We start from the raw sequence: 24,726 nt of genomic DNA on the forward strand, positions 1-24,726 counted from the left end.
GAGAGAGAGAGTGTGAGCATGGGCGGGGCCGAGAGAGAGAGACACAGAATCTGAAGCAGGCTTCAGGCTCCAGGCTCCAGGCTCCAAGCTGTCAGCACAGAGCCCGATGCAGGACTCAAACTCAGGAACCGTGAGGTCATGATCTGAGCTGAAGCCGGACGCGCAACTGACTGAGCCACCCAGGCGCCCCTGTCCACTTTAGCTTTTATAAAGATAGAGGTGTTTAATGCTTAGGTAGAGGGTTAGTATTTGACCTTGAAATTCCTTTATGCTGTAATTTTAGCTTCATACTGAGTATTTTGTAAAGCAGAATAAATTGGTGAGTGTCGAGTGGATGAACGATAAAAACCACCCTGGTAATTGAAAAACAAGTTTGCCTCCTTGTAGCTGAAACATCAAACTATAGAAGATCTGTTTTCTGGTTCTAACTAGCCAGCCTTTGTGGTAAATGTGAACAAATCGGTTACTTTGACCTTTGTTTTTTCCTTCTGTGACCATGAGAATGATGATGCACAGAACTGAGGATTTTTGTGAAGATCAAAGAAGACGGTCTCTGGAAGTGTTTTGAATAGCAACCTGAGGTCCATAGATACAGGTGGCCCTTCCAGTGGTGTCTTACTCAGGGTTTTATTAGCCCGGTTCTTAAAAGCTCCGCAGTAAGTCACAGAAACAAAGCCTCCTTTTTGTTCTTATTTCAGATTGCAAGTGAACCCCTGAGTCAGCAGGACCTGGAATCCCAGATGAGAGAGCTTATCTACACAGACTCTGATCTTGTCATCACCCCAATTATCGACAACCCAAAGGTGGGGAAAGATGCCCTAACAGCTGAGGGCTGAGCTTTATTTAGACTTTATTTAGAGGGCCGAAATCCTGGTGATATCTTCATTCCAGATACTGTTGGCTTTCTTTTCTTTGCTGTTCCTCATGTCTCCTTTTATTTCATGTGTGCCACACGTCTGCACTTCTGACGCCCACCCTGTGCGTGACCCTCTCCTCTTCCTGTGTTACTTGACCCTTCACTGAGTGCTGAATTTCTTCCTCTTCTGCATCGGCTCCGCCTCCCCTCAGTCCATGGGCTTCTAGACCTCAGACCTTAGTCCTCATTCCTTTTGTTTCTCTCTACATTCTCGAATGAATTTCTCCAACCACTCTAGTCTTGGATGTGTTAGGAAGGCAGATGTGAGTGAGCACTGCTCCCCCTGCTGGGGTGGGTGGGCAGGTCACAAAGAGACTAGCGGGTGCTCAGGACTGCAGGCCAGATGGCGGGGAGACACTGGGGGCTTGGGGAGTCATGGTTCACGGTGCACTTCATACCCGGCGTGATTTTTGTTGCTTCACGTCTCTTGGAATATACCTCTGTATCGCCAGGGGATGATGAGTATTCTTAAGAAAAAAAATCAACTTCTCAGTCCCTCTGTATTACCTATTCTGTATTTTAATTTTCTTTTTAAAATGTCTTTTTCTGTTTTGATTTATGACCATTTCCCCCCATTTCTTTGGGGAACATTAATGTAGAACAAATGGGTTCTGGGGTGCCTGGGTGGCTCAACTGGTAAGTGGCCAACTTCGGCTCAGGGCATGCATGATCTTATGGTTCGTGAGTTCGAGCCCTGTGTTGGGCTCTGTGCTGACAGCTGGGAGTCTGGAACCTGCTTTGGATTCTGTGTTTCCCTCACTCTCTCTCCCTCCCCCACTCGCATTTTATCTCTCTCTCTCTCTCTCTCTCAAAAATAAGAAAGAACAAATGGGTAATTGGATGCATATTTATCTACTAGGTAGACAACATTTAATACAGATTACCCAGCTATTTTTCATAATGGAGCTAATTCTTTTTATGAGTTCAGCTATCTGACAGAGTAACTGTATATCATGCCAGATTTAATGTGAAATGGGTCATTTTCCCAGTGAACCTTCTAAGAACAGTTTGTAATGTGTTTTGACAAGGTTCTGTTTCTTTATTTCTTTTTCTAACCATACTTACTTGTTTTGGGGCAGCCTTAGTCAAAATTTTTCTTTAAACTTCTAATTTTAGATATACAGAAAAGGTTCAAAAACAGAGTTCTCGTGTACTTTTTACCCAACTTTCTCTGATGTTAGCATCTCACGGGACCATAGTATGGTTAGCAAAGCCGGGAACTAACATTGGTATGGTGTTAACTAAATTACCGAATTTATTTGAATTTTACCACTTGTACCACTGATGTCCTTTTTCTCTTCTCGGGTCTCTTGTTCCACTTTGCTGTTAGGCCTTTTTCTGTTACCTTCTGTCCTTGTCTTTCATGGCCTTGTAATTTCTTAGTTTTTCCTTGGCCTTCGTGGCTTTCATATTTGAAGAGTACTTACCAGGTATTTTGTAGGCTGTCCCTCAACCTGGGTTTTTCCAAGTGTTTCTCATGATTAACATGGACGAGGTTATGCATTTTTGGCAAGATGACCACCAGCAAAGCTTTTTAAAATGCTCTATAAAGAGGTTTTGGAGATGTTAGATATAGAAATGACGGTTGAATTTTTAAATTAAAACTGTCGAGGTGAAAGTACCCTGGCTGTTCCAAACTCATGGATCTAACTACCCATTTTTCCAGTTTCTTAAAAAAAAATTGTGTACTTTCCTATTCATGCTGATTACATCTTCCTGGAATAGTGTGTTCTCGAATTCAACCATGAAATTCTTATTCTTTAAAACCTGAGCCCTCCTTCTGGTTCTTCCATAAGCCTTGTCAGTCTGAAGTGCTTGCTGCATTCTCCAAATTTGTTAGAAAAATTCCTGTGTTGGGGCGCCTGGGTGGCTCAGTCGGTTAAGCGTCCGACTTCGGCTCAGGTCACGATCTCGCGGTCCGCGGGTTTGTGCCCCGCGTCGGGCTCTGGGCTGATGGCTCAGAGCCTGGAGCCTGCTTCCGATCCTGTGTCTCCCTCTCTCTCTGCCCCTCCCCCATTCATGCTCTGTCTCTCTCTGTCTCAAAAATAAATAAACATTAAAAAAAATTCCTGTGAAATGTTCTGTCTATAATTATGTCCTGCCCATTTTGCATTGTTGAATTTTTTTTTTTTTTTGGCATTTAACATGTTTATCTTCCCAACCAGAGTATCAGCTGACTGTAGGATCATGTCTTTTATATATTTGTATCCCCCTTAGCACTTAGCATAGTGCCTCACCCTTATAGGTACCCAGTAAATATTTGTTGAATGACTAAATTTCTTTCTTTCTTTTTTTTTTTTTAAGTTAATTTATTTTGAGAGAGACCAAGACCGCATGAGCAGGGAGGGGCAGAGACAGAGGGGGGAGAGAGAGACGTCCAAGCAGGCTCCACACTGTCAGCGCAGAGCTCCACGTAGGGCTTGAACTCAGGAAACCGTGAGATCATGACCTGAGCCAAAACCGAGAGTCGGATGCTTAACCGACTGAGCCACCCACCCAGGTGCCCCTGAATGACTAAATTTCTACCTAGAGGTTGATTTAACTTAAGAGTAAGCCAAGATAAAGTGCTTCTTTTTCCACAAAACTTTGTTTATTTAAAGTAAACTCTGGGGGCGCCTGGGTGGCGCAGTCGGTTAAGCGTCCGACTTCAGCCAGGTCACGATCTCGCGGTCCGTGAGTTCGAGCCCCGCGTCAGGCTCTGGGCTGATGGCTCGGAGCCTGGAGCCTGTTTCCGATTCTGTGTCTCCCTCTCTCTCTGCCCCTCCCCCGTTCATGCTCTGTCTCTCTCTGTCCCAAAAATAAATAAAAAATGTTGAAAAAAAATTTTTTGAAAAAAAAAAATAAAGTAAACTCTGCCCTCGTTGTGGGGCTGGAACTCCTGATCTCAAGATCAAAAGTCTCATGGTCTACTGACTGAGTCAGCCAGGTGCCTCAAAATGATCTTGTTTTTATAAACAAGTGCTTATGGTGTTTTGTGTGTTGGTGTTTGCATATTTTAATTAGAAAGGGCACTGTTGAATTCTTTTTCTTTTTGGTGACAGGTTTTGTAGTGTTCTTTTCTGTCTTCCTTGATTTATAACCTGATAATTGGAGTTATGTCAGGAGACCGATATGTCTCAAAAGGCATCTTTAAAAGGTTTTTTTTCTTTTTTCCAACCACAGATAATGAAACAACCACCAATTAAATTTGATCCAAAGATACTGCATCTACCAGCATATTCAGGTAGGATTACAAAGCGCTTGTCAAACACATAGACTCTTGGCAGACAGATGTAAATAAAACCTCTAACAGCAAATGGAGTTTTTTTTTAAGTTTATTTAGAGACAGACAGAGCATGTGAACAGGGGAGGGGCAGAGAGAGAGACAGGAGAGAGAGAGAATCCCAAGCAGGCTCCGTACCATCATTGAGAAGCCCAATGTGGGGCTTGAATGCACAAACCGTGAGATTATGACCTGAGCTGAAACCCAAGAGTCAGAGCCACTCAGCACCTCTTCCCCCACCAACCCCCCCGCCTGCTTTTTTAAAGCAAATGGAAGATTTTATTTATTTATGAATAGCTACATTCCAGTTTTCTGGCCAACTGGCTATATTCTTGGGGTAGTGCTGTGTGCATTGCAAACAACCTGTAATCCATTTGTGCCATCCTTTGACCGTGCCCAGCTGAGTCTGGGCTGCCCTGTACCCCTGTGGAAGTGAACGTTCCCGTAAAGCTGTGCGGGCCTTCTCTTGCCCTTCCCTCTTATAGAGCCCATTGGATTTCCAACATTTATGGTATTCTTGTGGGTACAGAGGGTCGGAGACCACGACGAAGAATTGAGACTCTAGGGAGTTGACAATGGGGTCAGATGGTTTGCTTTTGTGGAGAGGGTTTGGGAATGAAGATACTCAAAGAAGATGGGTTCGGTTTCCTTTCACCTAATGGGAAGTCTTATGTGGGGTGAGCATCAGAAATTTGTTTACACCTTAAACTTTGATGTATTTTGTATGATAAAATCTATTTTAAGCTGGTAAACTAGATCTAGAAAAACATTCTTCATCATCGCTGGAGTATAATCCAGGATTTCATATCAAATCAAAGTAAATTCAAAATAAAACATTTGAATTTAAATATACAGTGCCAAATAGAGCCAACCTTAGAGCAGTATTATTTCAAAATAATATTCCTTCCCTTTTCCTCTTTACTCTGAGTTATTTTAGGAAATTATTATTACCACTTATTTTATTCAGAGATGGAAATTAGCCAAAACTGGTCATTTTGGATGGCATCTTATTGCCCACTTTTGTTTTCTGTTTGTATATGGTTTGGGCTTGGATCTCCCAGAGGATTTCAACTACTGTATTAACCTGTTACGTTTAACAGTCATTTCATTGGAACTTTTTAACAACTGCACAATTCTTAGCTTTTCCAACATTTTACGGCTAGATCGCTTTATTTATACGAAGGCTATCACTTGCTTTTTTGTAATACAACTTTCTTGAGTATTTTGTTAAAATCTCGGTTGCAGGATGATTCTCCTTTAGGCATCTTTTAAAGGTGGTTTTCCATTCACATAGAGAAAAAGGGTCCATGGGTAGAAAAGGAGAGGAATCGAGAAGAATAAATAAAAGTAGTGTCCTCTTTGGAGGACTTTATGGTTTTGACATTGTAAATTTATGATTGTCTTTGTCCTCAGCTGCTGAAATTTTGCGTTCCGTTTTTTATTTCTCTTGTAGTGTTTTCAGCAATTTTTTTTTTTTTACCTGATACCCACTTTTAATCTGTTCTTTCCTCTCCAGTGGATAAATTAGCATTTCTAAAAGACCAAGACTGGAACGCCTTTTTGCAGCAGGTGTGCTCACAGATCGACTCCACTGAGAAGAGCACGGGGGCCTCGCGAGCCAAGCTGAACCTCCTTTGCTATTTGTGTGTCGTGACTGGACACCGGGAGGTGGCCACGCGCCTCCTCCATTCACCTCTGGTGGGTAGTTCAGTTGTGAAGCCTCCTTTCGTGGTCCTGGCAAGCCTTTTGCGTGTAGCTTTCGTATTTCTATTAAGATTAAAACATCAGTGCTAAAATAACTCATTTGATTTAGGTGCAGTGAAAAAAAAAAAAAAAAGATTTATCAAGATTACAGGTTTGCCAGAATTTTGTCCAGTCGTTAGATCCGAAAGAAGTTGAGTAGACAGTGATCTTGAACTTTTTCTTTTGTTATACTCTGGCTTGCGTTTTCTTTTAACTTGTAATAATTGTAAGATATTTTTCATATCTGAAATCTTAAGACATTAGACCTTGTCATCAGCTGCCAGAATGAGCTGCCCATGTGGAACAAGGCCTGCTTTCCTGGGTTCACCTGGCAAACTCCCGAGATTTCTGATACCACTCTGATAGGAGACCCAGAGTCTCTCAGGCTTTTCTTTCTTTTTCCCCTGCAAATATTTTCTTGGACTGTCTTGAACATCGGTAAAACCACAGGAATTTGGTAGAGCTTTTGAAGTCTTCCTCAGAAAGGGGTTACAGTGGTCTGGGGCATTTTTCATAGTTAGGTGCTCATTGGGGAACTGGCTTGAAAAAATTTAAATTTGTTTGCTTCCAAGATAGTATTGAGGTTACTTGTTTGGTGCTTGGTGTGTGTTTGGGAGCAAGGCGGGTGTGGGGGCACGTTTATGGAATGTAATTGGGTAGAAGAAACAAAGTAATGTTCTTAGTGTTTATTTTTATCTTGTGTGTTCAGTGCTTTTTTTGCATCTTCCTGAGTAATTGATTATCTCCTAGTGCAGGATTCACATTTCAATTGTATACAGGTCTGATTTGTTAACTTAGCAGTCACTTTCTGTGTTATTTCATGAAGGAAATGTACATCTTGTTTTATTCTTTTATTCTAGTTCCATTTACTAATCCAGCATTTGCGAATAGCTCCAAACTGGGATATGTAAGTAACATTTATATTTAAGTAAATTATTCTTCGTTATTGTAAGTCATTACAACATACATGTTTATCAAAAGCACATGGTCCTAAGTACTTTCGTACTGAAGTAATCATTACTGTGAATCCTTGGCAATTTCTATAGGCAGCCCAACTGTAAATTTAAAAAGATTTCGGAATAGGCCTTACACTCCAATCCTAGGATTCTATAAACTATACCTGGAAACTTTGTTACTGTTCCTCTTTGGAGTATTCTTGATCAGATACTTCACTTTTGATCCCTGTTTTAGTTCTTGCGGAGTTTTCCCTTTCCACTGCATCTTTCTCTGGGGTAATGCCTGACTCCCTTATGATATTATTTAAAATCTAATGGTGTTATGCTCTGTAAACCCCTGATAGAAGTGTATGATATACTTGTTTAGTATGCAGACAGCATACCATTAGGTAAAGTGTGGGAAGGCTCTGGTTTCCAGTTGCCAGGGAGACCTGGCCAGATGATTACTTTTTTCTGAGTCTCTACTTCGCGAAGAGTCTGTGTGGGGTGATGAAATCGCATGGGTTTCCGATTCACAGACCTGGGTGTGGATCACAGATCTGCCCCCTGGGCAATTGCCGTAAGTGCTGAGCCTCAGTTTCCTCAACTGTAAAATGGGGGTAGCATATCTACCTCATAGATTCTTGTTAACTGAATTTTGAGGGGTGCCTGGGTGGCTGAGTGGGTTAAGCATCTTGATTTCAGCTCAGGTCATGATCTCATGGATCATGGGATCATGCCCCCCGTCGGGCTACACACTGAGCGTGGAGCCTGTTTGGGATTCTGTCTCTCTCTGTCTCTGTCTCTCAAAATAAAGAAGCTTAAAAAAACGGAATGAGATAAATATATGAAATGCCTTGCATAGTGCCTGATTCTTCCTGGGTAGGTAGTAAATGTTGGAGTGTGGAGGCTGCAGTGGTTGTATTTGATGTTATCAAGCCTGTTTATCTTCCTGTTAGAGAAGCACATGAAGGTGAAAGGTTTTGTGCAACGTGGTAATGATGGTAAGATAGCAATTATCCTTTGCTGGCAAAATTTGTGGGAAACGAGGTATTCACAAAATGCTTTTTTGGATAATTTTTGTTATGCATCTTCTAGGGTCACTTTCCCAGGGTAAAACCTGGCATTGCAACTAGGATTTTTAGGCTTTTTTGAGTGTGTAAAACTTTGAGAAGGTTTGCGGCGTGCTCACTGAAAAGCCAACAAAACCGAGCACTTTAGCTACAACTTACATTCTTGACTGGGGCGCCCCCTGCTGACTTGCGTGTGTTGGTGGGGGGAAACAAACCTTTTTTAATCTTTTCCAAGTACTGTTGTTTCCCCCTATTTTTTAGCTTGAAGCTTAATTGTAAAACAGCTTGTGTTTGAGGAAAATGATAAAAACTAAGGTGGACACATCCTCTGCTTGGAACCTTCGTTTATTGTCTTTGTCCATTCAGACGCCAGTTCCTTCAGTGAGGCCTTCTCTGACCCAGGTCGTATCACCTTAAGAGCATGTAGGGTCCTTAGCTGGGGGATTGACCATCACTGTTGAGACGGGTATGTTTATTCCTTGGCTTTTGTTAGCATATAGGAAAACAAAACAGAATAACACAGAATTTTGTTTCTCTTCCCCTTTTGACATAATATGTTTTAATGTCATTAAATATTTAAGATTTTTTTTTTTTTTCAAGGTATGCCTTTTCTTGTCTGCTATGAGTGCCTAATCATTTAATTTACCCTGTTCCCTATTTTTGGATGATATTATAACACTGCAAATAATATGCTGATGAACGTTTTTGTGCTTAACTGTTGGTGCACGTTTGTTTTCTCTTTTTCCCCTTACGGCAGATTCTTAGGAATGAGTAGAAGGCAATAAATAGTTTTGTGACTTCTGATAAATTGCTAAAACATTCTTTGCAAAAACCGTATCGACATGCATTCCCACTTGGTGTGTATAAAAATGCTCTTCTGTTAGAACTTTTCAAAAGCGGAGGGGTGCCTGAGTGTCTCTGTTTAAGTGTCCGACTCTTGGTTTTGGCTCAGGTTGTGTACTTGTGGTTCATGAGTTCAGACCGTGCATCGGGCTCTGCACAGACAGTGTGGAGCCTGCTTGGGATTTTCTCTCTCTCTCTCTCTCCCTCACTCTCCCCCTGCTCTGCGTACTCTTACTCAAAATAAACTTAAATAAAAAAAATTTAACTTTCAACAGTGGATAATTATGAAATTTTGTATCCTTTGCCAATAAACTTTACCAAGGTATATGATACACACATAATAATACATAATATTGTAATTAAGAAACTAGATTAACTGTGGGAATATGCATAATGTACGTAATGTGAAATTTACCATTTTAGTGTATCTTTAGTGTGCAATTCAGTGGTATTAAGTACATTTACAACGTTGTGCGACTATCACCACTATTCCCAGAACTTTTTCATCATCCCAAACGGAAGCCATTACTCATCGAACAGTAACTCCCCTCTCCCCTCCTAGTTCTGGTAACCTCTCTAATACTCTTTATGAATTTGCCTGTTCTGTGTGTAATAGAAGTGGGATCTTCTATTGTGTCTTTGTTCCTGGCTTAATTCCCTTAGCTTAATGTTTTCGGAGTTCAACCATGTTGTAGCACGTGTCAGAATGCCATTCCTTTTTAATGTTGATTAGCATCCAATATATGTATATGCCACATTTTGTTTGTTTGCATCTGTTGATGGATATTTGGGTTGCTTCTACCTTGTACTATTGCAAATAATGCTGCTGTGAACACTGGGGTACAAATAATCTGTTAGAGTCCCTGCTTTCAGTTATTTTGGGTATATACCTAGGAATGGAATTATTGGATTATTTGGTAATTCTGTCTTTTCATTTATTGAGTAAATATCATATTGTTTTCCACAGCAGCTGTACTAATTTACATTCCCTCCAGCGGTGCACAAGGGTTCAGTTTTCTCCACGTCCTTTTATCATTTTTTTTTTTTTTTAATAGTAGCTATCCTAATGAGTGTGAAGCTGTCATTATAGTTTTGATTTGCATTTTGTTAATGACTAGTAATGTTGGGCATCTTTTCATGTACTTATTGGCCATTTGTTTGTTTTCTTTGGAGAAAAGTCTGTTCATGTCCTTTGCCTATTTTCTTTTTCTTTTTTTTTTTTTTTTTTTTTAAGCTTATTCTGAGAGAAAGAGCACATCTGTGAGCGGGGGGAGGGGCAGAGAGAGAGAGAGAGAGAGAGGGAGGGAGGGAGGGAGGGAGAGGAGAGGAGAGGAGAGGAGAGGAGAGGAGAGAGGATCATAGCACGGAGCCCAGTGCAGGCTCGAACTCACAAGCCATGAGATCATGACCTGAACCAAAATGCAGAGACGGATGCTTAATTGACTGAGCCACTCTGGTGCCCCTCCTTTGCCTATTTTCTAATTGGGTTGTTGTGTGTTGTTGATTAATAAGAGTTCTTTATATATTCTGGATATTAACCCCTTATCAGATTATATGACTTGCAAATTTTTTTCTACCATTCTGTGGTTGCCTTTTTTACTCTTGGTAGTGTCCTTTGATGCATAAAAGTTAAATTTTGATGAAATCCAGATTTCCCATTTTTTCTTTTGTTGCCTGTGCTCTTAATGTCATATGCAAGAAATCATTGCCAGATTCAGGGTCTTAAAGCTTTTTATTTCTTCTCAGAGTTTTATAGTTTTAGCTTTTATATTTAGGTTTTTGATCCATTTTGAGTTAATTTTTGTATATAGTGTTAGGTAAGGGTCTAACTTCATTCTTTTGCACGTGTATATCCAGTTTTCCTAGCACCATTTGTTGAAAGGGCTACTTTTCCCCCATTGAATGGTATGGGCATCCTTGTCGGTAATCCTTTGACGAAATATGTGAGGGTTTATTTCAGGGCTGTCTGTTCCATCCCATTAGTCTATATATCAGTCTTTATGCCAGGACCACCGTGTCTTGATTGCCACAGTTTTGTAGTAAATTGTGCGGTCAGGAAGCGTGAGACCTCTAACTTTGTTCTTCTTTTTCAAGATTATTTTGCCTGTTTGGGGTCCTTTGGGACCCTTTTGAATTTTAGGAAGGACTTTTCTAATTTTTGGCCTAAGTTTGGCACTTGAATAAAGTAAATTGTCATCATCAATTTTTTAAATACCGTTTCTTCATTTGTGAATTCTTGGCCCTACTTTACCTTTTGGCTGATTGGATTTCATTTGTTTTCATTAGTCTTTTTTTTTTTTTTTTTTTTTTTTTTTTAAGATGTCTCAGAGGCTCTGCTTCTGTAGTCGTTGCCTCCTCAGAACTTTCTGTCCAGTGTTAGGGCTCAGGAAGAGGGGGCTGAATGAGACCTTCTTGTGCCCCCAGGCCTTGCTCACCCCTATGCCGGGCTTCAGAGTTTTTTCGCTGTCTCCTGTCAGCACACCCCCTAAGACTCGGATGCCAGCCTTCTTCCTCTGCTTCCATGGGAGTAGTTTGATTTTGTTTTTCAGTGTCTGCATTTTTTCTTTTGATCCCAGGCCTGCAAAACTTTACTGGAATGTGCCTACGTATTGCATTTTACTAATTTGCTTTGACAATTTTTTAAGTGCTTCAGCCTTTCTTTAGCTTCCCTATTTCTTTATGATTTCTTCGTCTGTGTTTCATCCTTTTTCTGCTCCTGAATCTCCTGTAGGATGGGTGTGGGATTTCCTGTCTCTTGACTCTTCATTTTCTTTTGCTTTTCTTGCTCCCTTTTGTTGAGATCGTTCACATACTGTAAAATTCACCTTTTCTGTTTGTTTTTATTTTTATTTATTTATTTTTTTTCTGTTTTTATTAAGAGTTTATTTTCTAGAGCAGTTTTAGGCTCGCAGCAACATTTAGAAGAAGGTACAGAGATCTATACTTCCTGCCTCCACACATGCGTAGCCTTCCCCATTATCAACACCCCCTTCTAGAGTGGTACATTTGCTACAACTACATTGTTAAACCTGCACTGGCATGTTACAATCACCCCAAATTCATAGTTTATACTTCCTTCTTGGTTTTATACCTTCCATGGATTTGGACAAATGCATGATGACATGTATTGTCATTATGGCATCATACAGAGTGTTTTCATTGCCCTAAAAATCTGTGTTCCACCTATTCATCCCTCTGACCGTCGCTCAACTTTTTACTTTGTCCATAGTCTTGTCTTTTCTCCAGAATCCCTACATGGAATCCTACGATGTTGGTACCCTACACTATGTGGACTTCAGATGGGCTTTTCTAAGATTTCTCCATCTCTTTTCATGGCTTGACAGCTCCTTTCTTTTTAGTGCCAGATAGCACATCGTCTGCATGTACCACAGTGTGTTTATTCACATACTAAGGACATCCTGGGTGCTTCCAGGTTTAGCGTAATATGTGAATAAAGCTGCTGTTAACACCGTGTGGACATAGGCTTTCAACCCCTGCGGCTAAGTACCAAAGTACCAAGGAGCAGGACTCCTGGACTGTGTGTTAAGAGTAGGTTTAGTTTTGTGAGAAACTCCCAAATTGTCTTCCTCTTCCAAAGTGGCTCTACCATTTCGTATTCCCACTGACGACAAATGAGAGTTCCTGTTGCTCCATAGCTTTGCTAACGTTTGGTCTTTGCCAGTGTTTTGGATTTTGGCCATTCTTCTTGGTGTGTAGTGGCATGTTGTTTTAATTGGCATTTCCCTGATGACCTATGATGTGGAGCATTTTCTCATAGGTTTATTTGCCATCTGTTTATCTTCTCTGTTGAGGTGTTGTTAAGATCTTTGGCTTGTTTCTTCATTGGGTTGTTTTCTTATTGTTGAATTTTTAATGTTTATTTTTGAGAGAGACAGAGTGTGAGTGTGGGAGGAGCAGAGACAGGGAGACACAGAATCCAAAGCAGGAGCTGTCGGCACAGAGCCTGACATGGGGCTCAGACTCGGGAACAGCAAGATCATGACCTAGGCCGAGGTCGGACGCTCCGCTGACTGAGCCACCCGGGTGCCCCTCTTATTGTTGAGTTTTAAAAGGTCTTTGTGCATTTTGAAAGACAGTCTTTTACCAAGTATGTCTTTTGCAAATAATTTCTTCCAGTCCTGGCTTATCTTCTCATTCTCTTGACGTTATCTTTTGCAGAATAGAAATTTTTATTAAACATTTTTTTAACGTTTATTTTTGAGAGAGAGAGAGAGACACAGTGTGAGTGGGGGAGGGGCAGAGAGAGTGAGTGAGTGAGTGAGGGGGCGGGGGGAAGACACAGAATCTGAAGCAGGCTCCAGGCTCCGAGCTGTCAGCACAGAGCTGGATGCAGGGCTCGACCCCACAAACTGTGAGATCATGACCTGAGCTGAAGTTGGATGCTTAACTGACTGAGCCACCCAGGTGCCCCTAGAAATTTTTATTTTAAATAAAGTCCAGCTTATTAATTATTTCTTTCATGGACTGTGCTTTTGATGGTTGTATCTAAAAGGTCATTGCCATACCTAAAGTTATGTAGGTTTTTTCCTGTGTTAGCTTATAGTAGTTTAAAATTTTTTTCTATTAAAGTTTTTTTTAATGTTTATTCTTGAGAGAAAGAGAGAGAGTGTGAGCCGGGGAGGGGCAGAGACAGGGAGATGCAGAATCCAAAGCAGGCTCCAGGCTCTGAGCGGTCAGCACCGAGCCCGACGCAGGACTCTCAAACCCACAGACTGCGAGATCATGACCTGAGCTGAAGTCGAATGCCCAACCGACTGAGCCACCCAGACACCCCACGTCTAGTAGTTTTATACTTTGGCATTTTACACTTAAGTTGATCTGTTTTGAATTTTTGTGAAGTGAATAAGATCTGTGTCTAGATTCTTTTTTTTTTTTTCATGTTGTGCAATTATGCTACCACCATTTGTTGAAAAGACCATCATTGCTCCATTGTACTGCCTTTGCTCCTTTGTCATAGATCCTTTGATTCTATTTATGTGAGTCTATTTCTTCTGTATTCTTTCATTGACCTTTTTGTTTATTCTTTTGTTAATACTACGCTGTCTTGATTAACTGTAGCTTTATAGTGAATCTGGAAGTCAAGGGTTATCAGTCCTCCAACTTTGTTCTTCTAAAGTGTTGTGTGAGCTATTTTGGATCTTACGCCTCTCTGTATAAACCTTAGAATCAGTTTGTCAGTATCCACAAAATAACTTGCTGGGATTCTTTTTTATTTTTTATTGACATGAACATTTTATTACTAGTTGCACTTCCTTGAGTACATTCTCTTTTTGTTTTTTGTTTTTTCTGTTTCAGGAAGATAATTTAGTGATTCATCACTTAAATATAACACCCAGTCCTCATCCCAACAAGTGCCCTCCTTAATGCCCATCACCCATTTGGCCCATCTCCAACCCACCACCCTTCCAACAATCCTCAGTTCTCTGTATTTAAGAGTCTCTTATAGTTTGCCTCCCTCTCTCTTTTTATCTCTTTTTTCCTTCTCTTCCCCTGTGTTCATCTGTTTTGTTGTTAAATTTCACATATGAGCGAAAACCTAAGGTATTTACCATTCTCTGACTTATTTTGCTTAGCATAATATACTCTGGTTCCATCCAAGTTATTGTGAATGGCAAGATTTCATTGTTTTTGATGGCCGAGTAATATTCTGTTGTATGTATATACCATATCTTCTTTATCAGTTCATCACTTGATGGACACTTGGGCTCTTTCCATACTTTGGCCGTTGTTGATAACGCTGCTGTAAACATTGAGGTGAATGTGCCCCTTTGAATCAGCATTAAAAATTTTTTTTAATGTCTTATTTATTTTTGAGACAGAGATAGGGCATGAGTGGGGGAGAGGTAGAAGGAGAGGGGGACACGGAATCTGAAGCAGGCTTCAGGCTCTGAGCTGTCAGCACAGAGCCCGACATGGGGCTCGATCCCATGAACTGTGAGATCATGACCTGAGCCGAAGTTGGATGCTTAACCAGCTGAGCCACCCAGGTGCACCCGAATCAGCATTTTTGTATCCTTTGAATAAACACCTAGTAGTGCAATTGCTGGGTCATAGGGTAGCTGTATTTTTAATTTTTTGAGGAAGCTCCATACTGTTTTCCAGAGTTACTGCACCAGTTTGCATTCCCACAAGCAGTGCTAAAAGGTTCCCCTTTGCATCCTCACCAACATCTGTTGTTGTCTGAGTTGTTAACTTGAGCCATTCTGATAGGTGTGAGGCGGTGTCTCATTGTGGTTTTGATTTGTATTTCCTTGATGCTGAGTGATGTTGAGTATCTTTTCATGTGTCTGTTAGCCATCTGGATGTCTTCTTTGGAAAAGCGTTTGTGTCTTTTGCCCATTTCTATACTGGGTTATTTGTTTTTCTGGTGTTGAGTTCGGTAAGTTCTTTATAGATTTTGTATACTAACCCTTTGTCTGATACGTCATTTGCAAATATTTTCTCCCATTCTGTTGCCTTTTAGTTTTGTTGATTGTTTCCTTTGGTGTGCAGAAGCTTTTTACCTTGATAAAAAATTCATTTTTGCTTTTGTTTCCTTTGCCTCAGGAGACATGTCAAGTAAGAAGTTGCTGTGGCCAGGGTCAAGGAGGTGGTTGCCTGCTTTCTCCCCTGGGATTCTGATGGTTTCCTGTCTTACATTTAGGTCTTTCATCCATTTTGAATTTATTTTTGTGTATGGTGTAAGAAAGGGGTCCAGATTCATTCTTTGGCATGTCGTTGTCCATTCTCCCAGCACTATTTGCCAAAGACACTGTCTTTATTCCATTGGATACTCTTTCCTACTTTGTCGAAGATTAGTTGGCCATACATTTGTGGGTCCATCTGGGCTCTCTGTTCATAGATCTATGTGTGTCTGTTTTTGTGCCAGTACCATACTGTCTTGATAATTACAGCTTTGTAATACAGCTTGAAATCCAGAATTGTGATGCCTCCAGCTTTGATTTTCTTTTTCAACATTACTTTAGCTATTCGGGGTCTTTTCTGGTTCCATACAAATTTTAGAATTGTTCTAGTTGCGTGAAGAATGCTGGTGTTATTTCAGTAGGGATTACATTGAATGTATAGATTGCTTTGTGTAGTATTGACATTTTCACAGTATTTCTTCTGACAGTTCGTGAGCACAGAATGTTTTTCCATTTCTTCGTGTCCTCTTCAATTTCTTTCATAAGCTTTCTATAGTTTTCAGCTTACAGATGTTTTACATCTTTGGTAGATTTATTCCTAGGTAATCTAATGGTTTCGGTGCATTTGTAAATGGGAATGATTCTTTGATTTCTCTTTCTGCTGCTTCATTAATGGTCTATAGAAATGCAACCAATTTCTGTGTTCGTTTTATGTCCTGTGACTTTGCTGAATTCACATATCAGTTCTAGTAGTTTTTTTGATGGAGTCTTTTGGGTTTTCCATGAGGAATATCATGGCATCTGCAGAGAGTGAAACTTTGACTTCTTCCTTGCCAATTTAGATGCCTTTTATTTCATTTTGTTGTCTGATTGCTGAGGGTAGGGCTGCCAATACTGTGTAGAATAACAGTGGTAAGAGTGGACATCCCTGTCGTGTTCCTAACCTCAGTGGGGAAAGCTCTTAGTTTTTCCCCACTGAGGATATTAGTTGTGGGTCTTTTGTATATGGCCTTTATGATCTTGAGGTATGTTTCTTTTATTCCTACTTTCTTGAGGGTTTTTTATCAAAGGATGCTGTATTTTGTCATACACCTTTTCTGTATCTATTGAGAGGATCTCGTGGTTCTTATCCTTTCTTTCACTAATGTGTATCACATTGATTTGTGGACATTGAACCAGCCCTACAGCCCAGGAATAAATTCCACTTGATCATGGTGAATAAATCCCACTTGGTCGTTCTTTTAGGGTATTGTTGGATCCTTTTGGCTAGTAGCTTTTTGAGGAGTTTTGCATCTACGTTCATCAGGGATATAGGCCTGTAGTTCTTTTTATTGGGGTCTGTCTGGTTTTGGCATCAAGGTAATGCTGGCCTCATAGAATGAGTTTGGAGGTTTTCCTTCCTTAACTTGGTAGGACTTTGGAAGTATATCGAATCTCGAGATCATGTTGGGAAGAACTCACATCGGGATAATATTGAGTCTTTTGATACGTGAACATGTAATACCTTTCTATTCTTAGTTCTTGGATTTCATTAATCATAGTTTTGTACTTAATCATATAGATCTTGTACATATATTGTTAGATTCACAAGGATTTCATTTTTGGGTGTTGATGTAAATGGTATTGTGTTTTGTATTTCAAATACGTATTTTTTAACGTTTTTTATTTTATTTTTGAGAGACACAGAGACGGAGTGCGAGCTGGGGAGGGACAGAGGGAGAGGGAGACACAGAATCTGAAGCAGGCTGCAGGCTCTGAGCTATCAGCACAGAGCCCGATGCGGGGCTTGAACCCACGAACTGTGAGATCATGACTTGAGCTGAAGTTGGCCGCTTAACTGACTGAGCCACCCAGGCACCCTGTTTTTTATTTCAAACTCCACTTGTTAATTGCTAGTATATAGGGAAGTGATTGACTTCTAGATGTTAACCTTGTATCCTGCACCTTGTCATAATCCGTAGTTCCTATAGTTTTTTTTTTTGTTTGTTTGTTTTTTTGGCTTGGGAGTGGGATGGGGGGTCATCAGTTCTTTAAGATTTTCTATAGTCACATCTTATGTGAACAAAGAACTTTATTTCTTCCTTCTTAGTCTGTCTACCTTTTATTTCTTGTCCTACTACATTAGCTAGAGCATTTAGTATGACATTGAGGAATGGTGGTGAGAGGCAACAGCCTTGATTTTAGTGGGAAAATCTTGAGTTTCCCAGATTTAAGTAGGATGTTGACTCTAGGTTTTTTGTAGATAGTCTTTACCAAGTTGAAAAAATTCCCCCTCTATTTCTAGTTTACTGAAAGCTTTTTAACATAAACGGGTGTTATATCTTTGTCAAATGCTTTTTCTTCATCTCTTAGATTCTGTGTTTTTTTAGTTTGTAGATGTGATGACAATTGTTTTTTGAAAACCCGATATTAAATGGTTTTTAGCATATTCACAAAGTTGTGTGACCACACCACTATCTAATTTCAGAATATTTTCATCACCCAGTGAAACCCCATGTCCATTGCCCCTTTTCCCTTGGTCCCTGCAAACCACTAATCTACTTTCTGTCTGTAGCTTTACTCATTCCAAATATTTTGTATAAGTGAAATGCACAAAATGTGATGTGTGTGTGTCTGTCCTCTTTCACTTAGCATATGGTTTGTCAGTACTTCATTTCTTTCAGTGTTAGAGAGAGAGAGGCAGAGGCAGTGAGAAGGAGACACAGAATCCAAAGCAAGCTCCAGGCTCTGAGCTGTCAGCACAGAGTCAGATGCGGGGCTTGAACCATGAACCATGAAATCATGACCTGAGGCAAAGTTGAGCGCTTAACTGACTGAGCCACCCAGGTGCCCCTGTACTTCAGTTTTTTTTTTTTTTTCTTTTAACATTTATTCATTTATGAGAGAGAGAGAGCACGCATGCTGGAGCCAGGGAGGGGCAGAGAGAGAGGGAGACAGAATCCAAAGCCAGTTCTGGGCTCTGTGCTGTCAGCTCAGAGCCCAGATGTGGGGCTCCAAAGTCGGACGCTTAACTGACTGAGCCGCCTAAGCGCCCACTACATCAGTCTTTCTATGACTGGATAGTATTCCATTGTACAGATAATACAACACCTTGATTATCCATTCTTTTTTTTTTTTTTTTTAAATTTTTTTTAACGTTTTATTTATTTTTGAGACAGAGACAGAGCATGAAGGGGGGAGGGGCAGAGAGAGAGGGAGACACAGAATCGGAAGCAGGCTCCAGGCTCTGAGCCATCAGCCCAGAGCCCGACGCGGGGCTCGAACTCACGGACCGCGAGATCGTGACCTGAGCTGAAGTCGGGCGCCCAACCGACTGGGCCACCCAGGCGCCCCTTGATTATCCATTCTTGATGAACACTTAGGTTGTTTCCAAATTTGGCTGTTGAGAATGATGCTGCTGTGAACATTTTCACACAAGGTTTTATGTGGACATATTTTTTTCACGTCTCTTGGATGTATACCTAGTAGTGGAATTGTTGGGTCCTGTGGTAAGTCTTCAAGCTTTTGAAGAACTTCCAGACTCTTTCAGTGTTCTTCCTTGGTTTTATCTTTGAGTTTTCAAGTTTAATGTTTATCCCTGCTCATCTTATTCTGGAGAATCTCTATTGTATTTCAACACTCATACTACATTTTGGTTTTCACTTTCATGTTCTGGTTGACCCTTTTCTCTAACTGCTTGTATTTGGCCTATTTGTGTACTTTTGAATTTGAGGATAAATTGTAGGATTATAAAAATTCTGTTTTGGAACAGAATATAGGGTTAAGTATAATAACAAATATTCAGGGTTAAACATTAGGATTATACAAGTTAGATTCTTATCTCCTCGGCCTGTAGGTCGGGTCTTATTTTTCATCAAGGTCTTGCTTTTTAATGTTGCTCGTTCCTCAGATCCTTAGTGGTCTTCGGGACTGAGTTTGTTGTATGAGTAAACGGTTAAACTGATCGGGATAGAAGTTGGCGATACCAGTTTTCTCTGTGCTTCTCTAAGTCTGTTTCTCCAGCAACTTTTTTTTTTTCCAATTTTTATTTAAATTCTAACTAGTTAACATAGAGTGTAATACTGGTCTCAGGAGTAGAATTTGGCAGTTCCTCATTTATGTATAACGCTCCATGCCCATCATCAGTGCCCTCCTTGATACCCACCCTTGATTTAGCCCCCCCCCCCCCCCCCCCCGCCAACCCGTCTCCCCCCATCAGCCCTCAGTTTGTTCTCTGTAGTCAAGAGTCTCTTCTGGTTTGCTTCCCTCTTTCTTTCTTTCCTTCCTGTATGTTCATCTGTTTTTTAAACTCCACGTATGAGTGAAATCATATGGTATTTGTCTTTGACCGACTTATTTCGCTTAGCGTGATACACTCTCACTTCATCCACATTGTTGCACATGGCAACATTTCATTCTTTTTGATGGCTGTGTAATCTTCCATTGTGCATATATACCACTTCTGTACCCAATCATCAGTTGTTAGACATTTGGGCTCTTTCCCTAGTTTGCATATTGTTGATAATGCTGCTATAGATGTTAGGGTGCGTGTGCCCCTTCGGATCTGTATTCTCGTATCCTTTGGGTAAATATCTAGTAGTGGAATTGGCAGCAGCTTCTTTAAAGGGAGAGCTGACACGTGAGTGGTGATGCCTGTTGACTGATGGACTTGTATGTTGGGAGCCCAGCTGGCTGGAGAGCAGGCAGGCAAGCCGTGGGCCTCTTGAGGAGTTGCGAGGATGGGTTTTTCTTGGGGACGGAGCTGGCTTTTCTGCATTAACCCCCTTTTCTGCTCTACTATCTGGTGTAGAGGACAGCGGTCTCTGGTCCCCATATCTACATCTGTTTCCACCTCAGGGTAGATTGCTTTACCGTAGGAATAATTTTCCATTTTTGTCCTGGAGACCAGGGCTGCAGGGTTTATTCTGTGTTACCAAGGAGGGAGATGGGAAGGCAGCAGGACCTGGTTGGCTCACTCGTTCATTGTGCAGGTGTGCAATCTGGTGACTGTCCGGTGGCTCGTCCTTGCCTTCTCTTTCAGTTGACTCAGTCTCTGGGGCTTCCTTGGGAAGATCTGTCTTTATCTGTGGTTCTTAGGGAGTTCTTCTATTCATCTTCTGTCAATATGATTTCATCTGTGCTCGTCACCTGGGATTTCCTTGTACGTTTTGGTCCATTTTCAGTCCTTCTTTCTGTTTACAGAAGATTTAATTATAAATTTTTAAAAACATTGTTTATTTTTGAGAGAGACAGAGGGAGGGAGAGGGAGGCACAGAGGAGAGGGAGACACAGAACATGAAGCAGGTTCCAGGCTCTGAGCTGTTAGCACAGAGCCTGAAGCGGGGCCTGAACTCACGGACTGTGACATCATGACTGGAGCTGAAGTTGGATGCCCAAGTGACTGAGCCACCCAGGCACTGCTGGTTATCATTTAATTATAAATTTGGTTTTCATTTATCAGACCCTTGAGAGAACAGAAAGGTGCGTGTCAGTGTCCAGTCTGCTACATAAAGCAGCAAAATGTCTCCTTAGTTTCATTTTTATTTCTGTCGATGATGATTATGAATGATCGGTGTTTTCAATTTTCATTTGACACATCAGACATACAGAAGTGCTTCTGAGTTTACGAGTATTTAGGTTTTTTTGCTTTATATTTCTTGTTGCACTTTTATAACATAGTATGTTCTGTATAATTTCTGCCTTTGGGGATTCTGTGGATTTATCTTTGTGGTCTAATATAAAATCATTCTTAAAAATGTTATTAATGTGTAGTGGTAATAATAGCTAACCCACACAGCACATATTACATGTCAGACGACATGGTAATTTCTTGGCAAGGATTATCTCCTTTGATTCTCTGAGCACCTTGATTAGGTACATATTGTAGTCAGTCCATCAAAGTAACCAGGGACATGAAGGATGAGTCAGTAACCCAAGGAACTGTCCTCCCTTCTTCCTCATGGTGGGGTCAAGGCTAGGCCCAGCACATTTCATTTCAGGGTGATAAACACCACCCTATACTGCTTCTCATTGTATAAGTGTGGTCACTGTTGGTAGATTGTATAAGTTTGGTATATACATTTGTTACTTTGACCTTCATAGTTTTATTATGGATGCTTGTATGTATGTATGTATTCATGTGGCCTTCTTGCTGTGCTTGGAAGAGAAGCAGGTTGAATTTCCCCCACTATTCTTGGGTTAACTTTTAATTCTTTGTTACATGGTGTATAACGATGCCCTTTGTAGGTTGTACTGCTTTTTCTTACAAGGGATCTTTTTTTTTTTTTTTTTTATAAGGGATGATGTTAGCCTTAATTTTTTTTTTTTTTGAGATTTATGTTGGAAACCCTGTTTCACTTTTGTTTACTATGTACAGTCCTATATTTATCCACTCCTTTTCCACTAACGTCTTTAGTTACCTTTGTTGATGTCACTGTCCTGTTCATTCAGCAAACGTTTATTGGGGCCTACTTGATGCGAGGTGTACTGTCTTGGGGCTTGTGGGGTTGGGCAAGACAAAGTCTTGAATTTGTGGACCTTCTAGGCTGGTAGGGGACACAGATAATAAGTAAACCCAAGAACTAGAGCATTTTGGATCTGCTCTAATGTGGTAACAACTAGCTGTATGTGGTTATTAAAGTTTACATTTAAAAGTAATTTAAAAATTTTTTTACTTGTACCAGCCATATTTTAAGTGCTCACTAGTCACATGTATGTGATGGATACTGTATTGAACAGTGTGGATAGGGAACGTGCCTGTCACTGCAGAAAGGTTATTGGTCAGTGCGGATGCTGTCCTGAGTATGGGGACACTTGTGAGGTACAGGGTATTGGGACTCCAGGGGTGCCTGAAATGGTGATATTTAAACAAGGGGCTGATTATGTGAAGAAGCCAGCTTTTTGAGGGCATCATATGTAGATATAGCTGTATGTAAGTATTTGGTATAGACTAAGGAATGTTTTGTTACTTTAAATAGTTGATAGTTTAAAACTATAAGGGTTTTAAGATAGTCTGTTTTTTTCTTTTTCTGATAGAGTGGTTTCTGGTGAGATTGGTGGAAACATTTACTTAGCACATTGTAATACATTTTTCTTTTACTTGAATAAATCTTGTAGGCATTATTTAATCTTGTAGAATGAAAAAACAATTTAGTGTTTCATAAGTACTTTCGGCTTGTCTTTGAACTAAGATAAAGTAAGTTTTTGCTCTGCGTCCTCTAATTCATTAGTCAGTTTCTGTTAATAAGCATTTGTGTTTTCATTGTAAAAAAAAAATTCAGAAGTTAATCCATCTCTCCCTTGAAATTTTACATGTTTGGAAATTGAAGCATAATTGACTTGGCCTTGGTCACAAAATGGGTCGGTGGCAGATCACTGACTAGATGCTTTTCCTTGTAACTTCTGGTCCAATGTCCTACCAATTTTTTTTTTTTCTTTCTTTCAAATTGATCACTTTTAAAGTATAATTTAAGACAATCTCCTCAACACATGGTGTTGGGAAAACCGGATAGCTACATGGAAAAGAATGAAACTGGACCACTTTCTTACACCATACACAAAAATAAATTCAAAATGGGTGAATGGTCTAAATGTGAGAACCGAAACCATCAAAATCCTAGAAGAGCGCACAGGCAGTGATGTCTCTGACGTCGGGGAAAGCATCATTTTTCTAGATCTGTCTCCTGAGGCAAGGGAAACAGAAGCAAAAATAAACTGTTGGGACTACATCAAAATAAAAGGCAACCTGTGGAATGGATAGAAGATATTTGCAAATGACATATCAGTATCAGTATCCAAAATATATGAAGAACTTCTACAACTCAACACCCAGAAAACAAATAATCCAATTATTTGTGGGCAGAAGACATGAAGAGACATTGCTCCAGAGAAGACATCCACATGGCCAACAGACCTATGAAAAGATGCTCAACATCACTCATCATCAGGGAAATGCAAGTCAAAACTATGAGGTATCAACTCACACCTATCAGAATGGCTTAAAATAAAAAACACAAGACACAACAGGTATTGACGAGGATGCGGAGAAAGAGGATCTCTTTTACATTGCTGGTGGGAATGCAAACTGGTGCAGCCACTGTGGAAAACAGTATGGAGGTTCCTCAAAAATTAAAAATAGGACTACCCCACGATCCAGTAATCACACTAGTGGGTATTTATGCAAAGAATAACACTAATTCAGAGGGATACGCGCACCCCTGTGTTCATAGCAGCGTTATTTGCAATAGCTGAATTATGGAGGCAGCCCAAGTGTCCATACATAGGTGAATGGGTAAAAAAGATGTGGTATATGTTCACAATGGCATATTACTCAGCCATAAAAAGAACGAAATCTTGCCATTTGCAACAGCATGGATGGAGCTAGAGTATAATGCTAGGGAAATAAGCCAGAGAGAGGTAAATATCATATGATTTCACTTATATGTAGAATCTTAAGAAACAAATGAGCAAAGAAAAAAGAGAAACCAAGAAACAGATTCTTAAACTGTAGAGAACAAATTGATGGTTAGTTGAGTGGGGAGTTGGGTGGGGAGATGGGTGAAATAGTGGATGGGGATTAAGGAGTGCACTTGTCATGATGGGCACTGGGTGATTTATGGAATTGTTGAGTCACTGTTGTGTACCTGAGACTTCCATAACGTTGACTGAGGAATTAAAATTTAAAAAACAGTATACTCTTTTTATTTAGAGGCAGAATACTAATCATACAAATAACCTAGGACTTTTTCAGTTTGTATATGGTTAAGAGATGTGAATGGCTAATTCAAGAAGTGTTGAAATCTGTTAGAATTATGTCTGTATGTTAGAGTTCTGACAACATGAACACTTTGCTATGGTTCTTCTCTCAGTGTGATTTGTTTCCCTCCTGGGTCCTGTGTAGCTTAAGAACCAGAAAAGCAGAGGTTCTCTGGCTGACATGAACACTGATTAGCCCAGAGAATGTGCAAAAGCATCAATAATATGGTTCTCAAAAAAAAAAAAAAAAAAAAGGAAAAAGAATACGGTTCTTATCAACTCACACATTCAACCATTTTTTTCGAATTAAAAAAAATCTTATGACTAATTTTCTCCATGAAATAAAATTTCCCACCTGAAAATGATATTTAATAATTTATCACCTTATTTTCTGTTGGATAACGAAACAGAAACTTCGCTAAAACTAGTAGTTTTTGGAACAATATTTATAAGATCCATGATTATAAAAATTACTGTAAAAGTGGATATATAAATGTTTAACTGTTCTGATATTTTATCTCTTATGTCTACAATCATTGGCCTAACAAGTAGAACATAACCTTCAGCCAAATACTGC

The 24,726-nt window shown here is 40.1% G+C and overlaps 1 protein-coding gene across 15 annotated transcripts in view; it reads left to right on the forward strand.

Annotated features, from left to right (window-relative positions):
• Window positions 1-24,726, forward strand: part of ULK4 (unc-51 like kinase 4) — a 571,537-nt gene that overhangs the window by 32,648 nt on the left and 514,163 nt on the right. For all 15 annotated transcript variants that reach the window (XR_006222024.1, XR_006222025.1, XR_006222026.1 and 12 more), the window contains 4 exons: window positions 699-803; window positions 4,079-4,139; window positions 5,695-5,876; window positions 6,782-6,828. Coding sequence is in view for 12 of the 15 variants with exons in the window: in XM_042998368.1 (XP_042854302.1) it covers window positions 699-803; window positions 4,079-4,139; window positions 5,695-5,876; window positions 6,782-6,828 (395 nt within the window). In the remaining 3 variants the exon portion in view is untranslated. The remainder of the gene's footprint in view (window positions 1-698; window positions 804-4,078; window positions 4,140-5,694; window positions 5,877-6,781; window positions 6,829-24,726) is intronic.

This window comes from Panthera tigris, chromosome C2, assembly GCF_018350195.1.
Source record: "Panthera tigris isolate Pti1 chromosome C2, P.tigris_Pti1_mat1.1, whole genome shotgun sequence".
Lineage (NCBI taxonomy): Eukaryota > Metazoa > Chordata > Mammalia > Carnivora > Felidae > Panthera > Panthera tigris.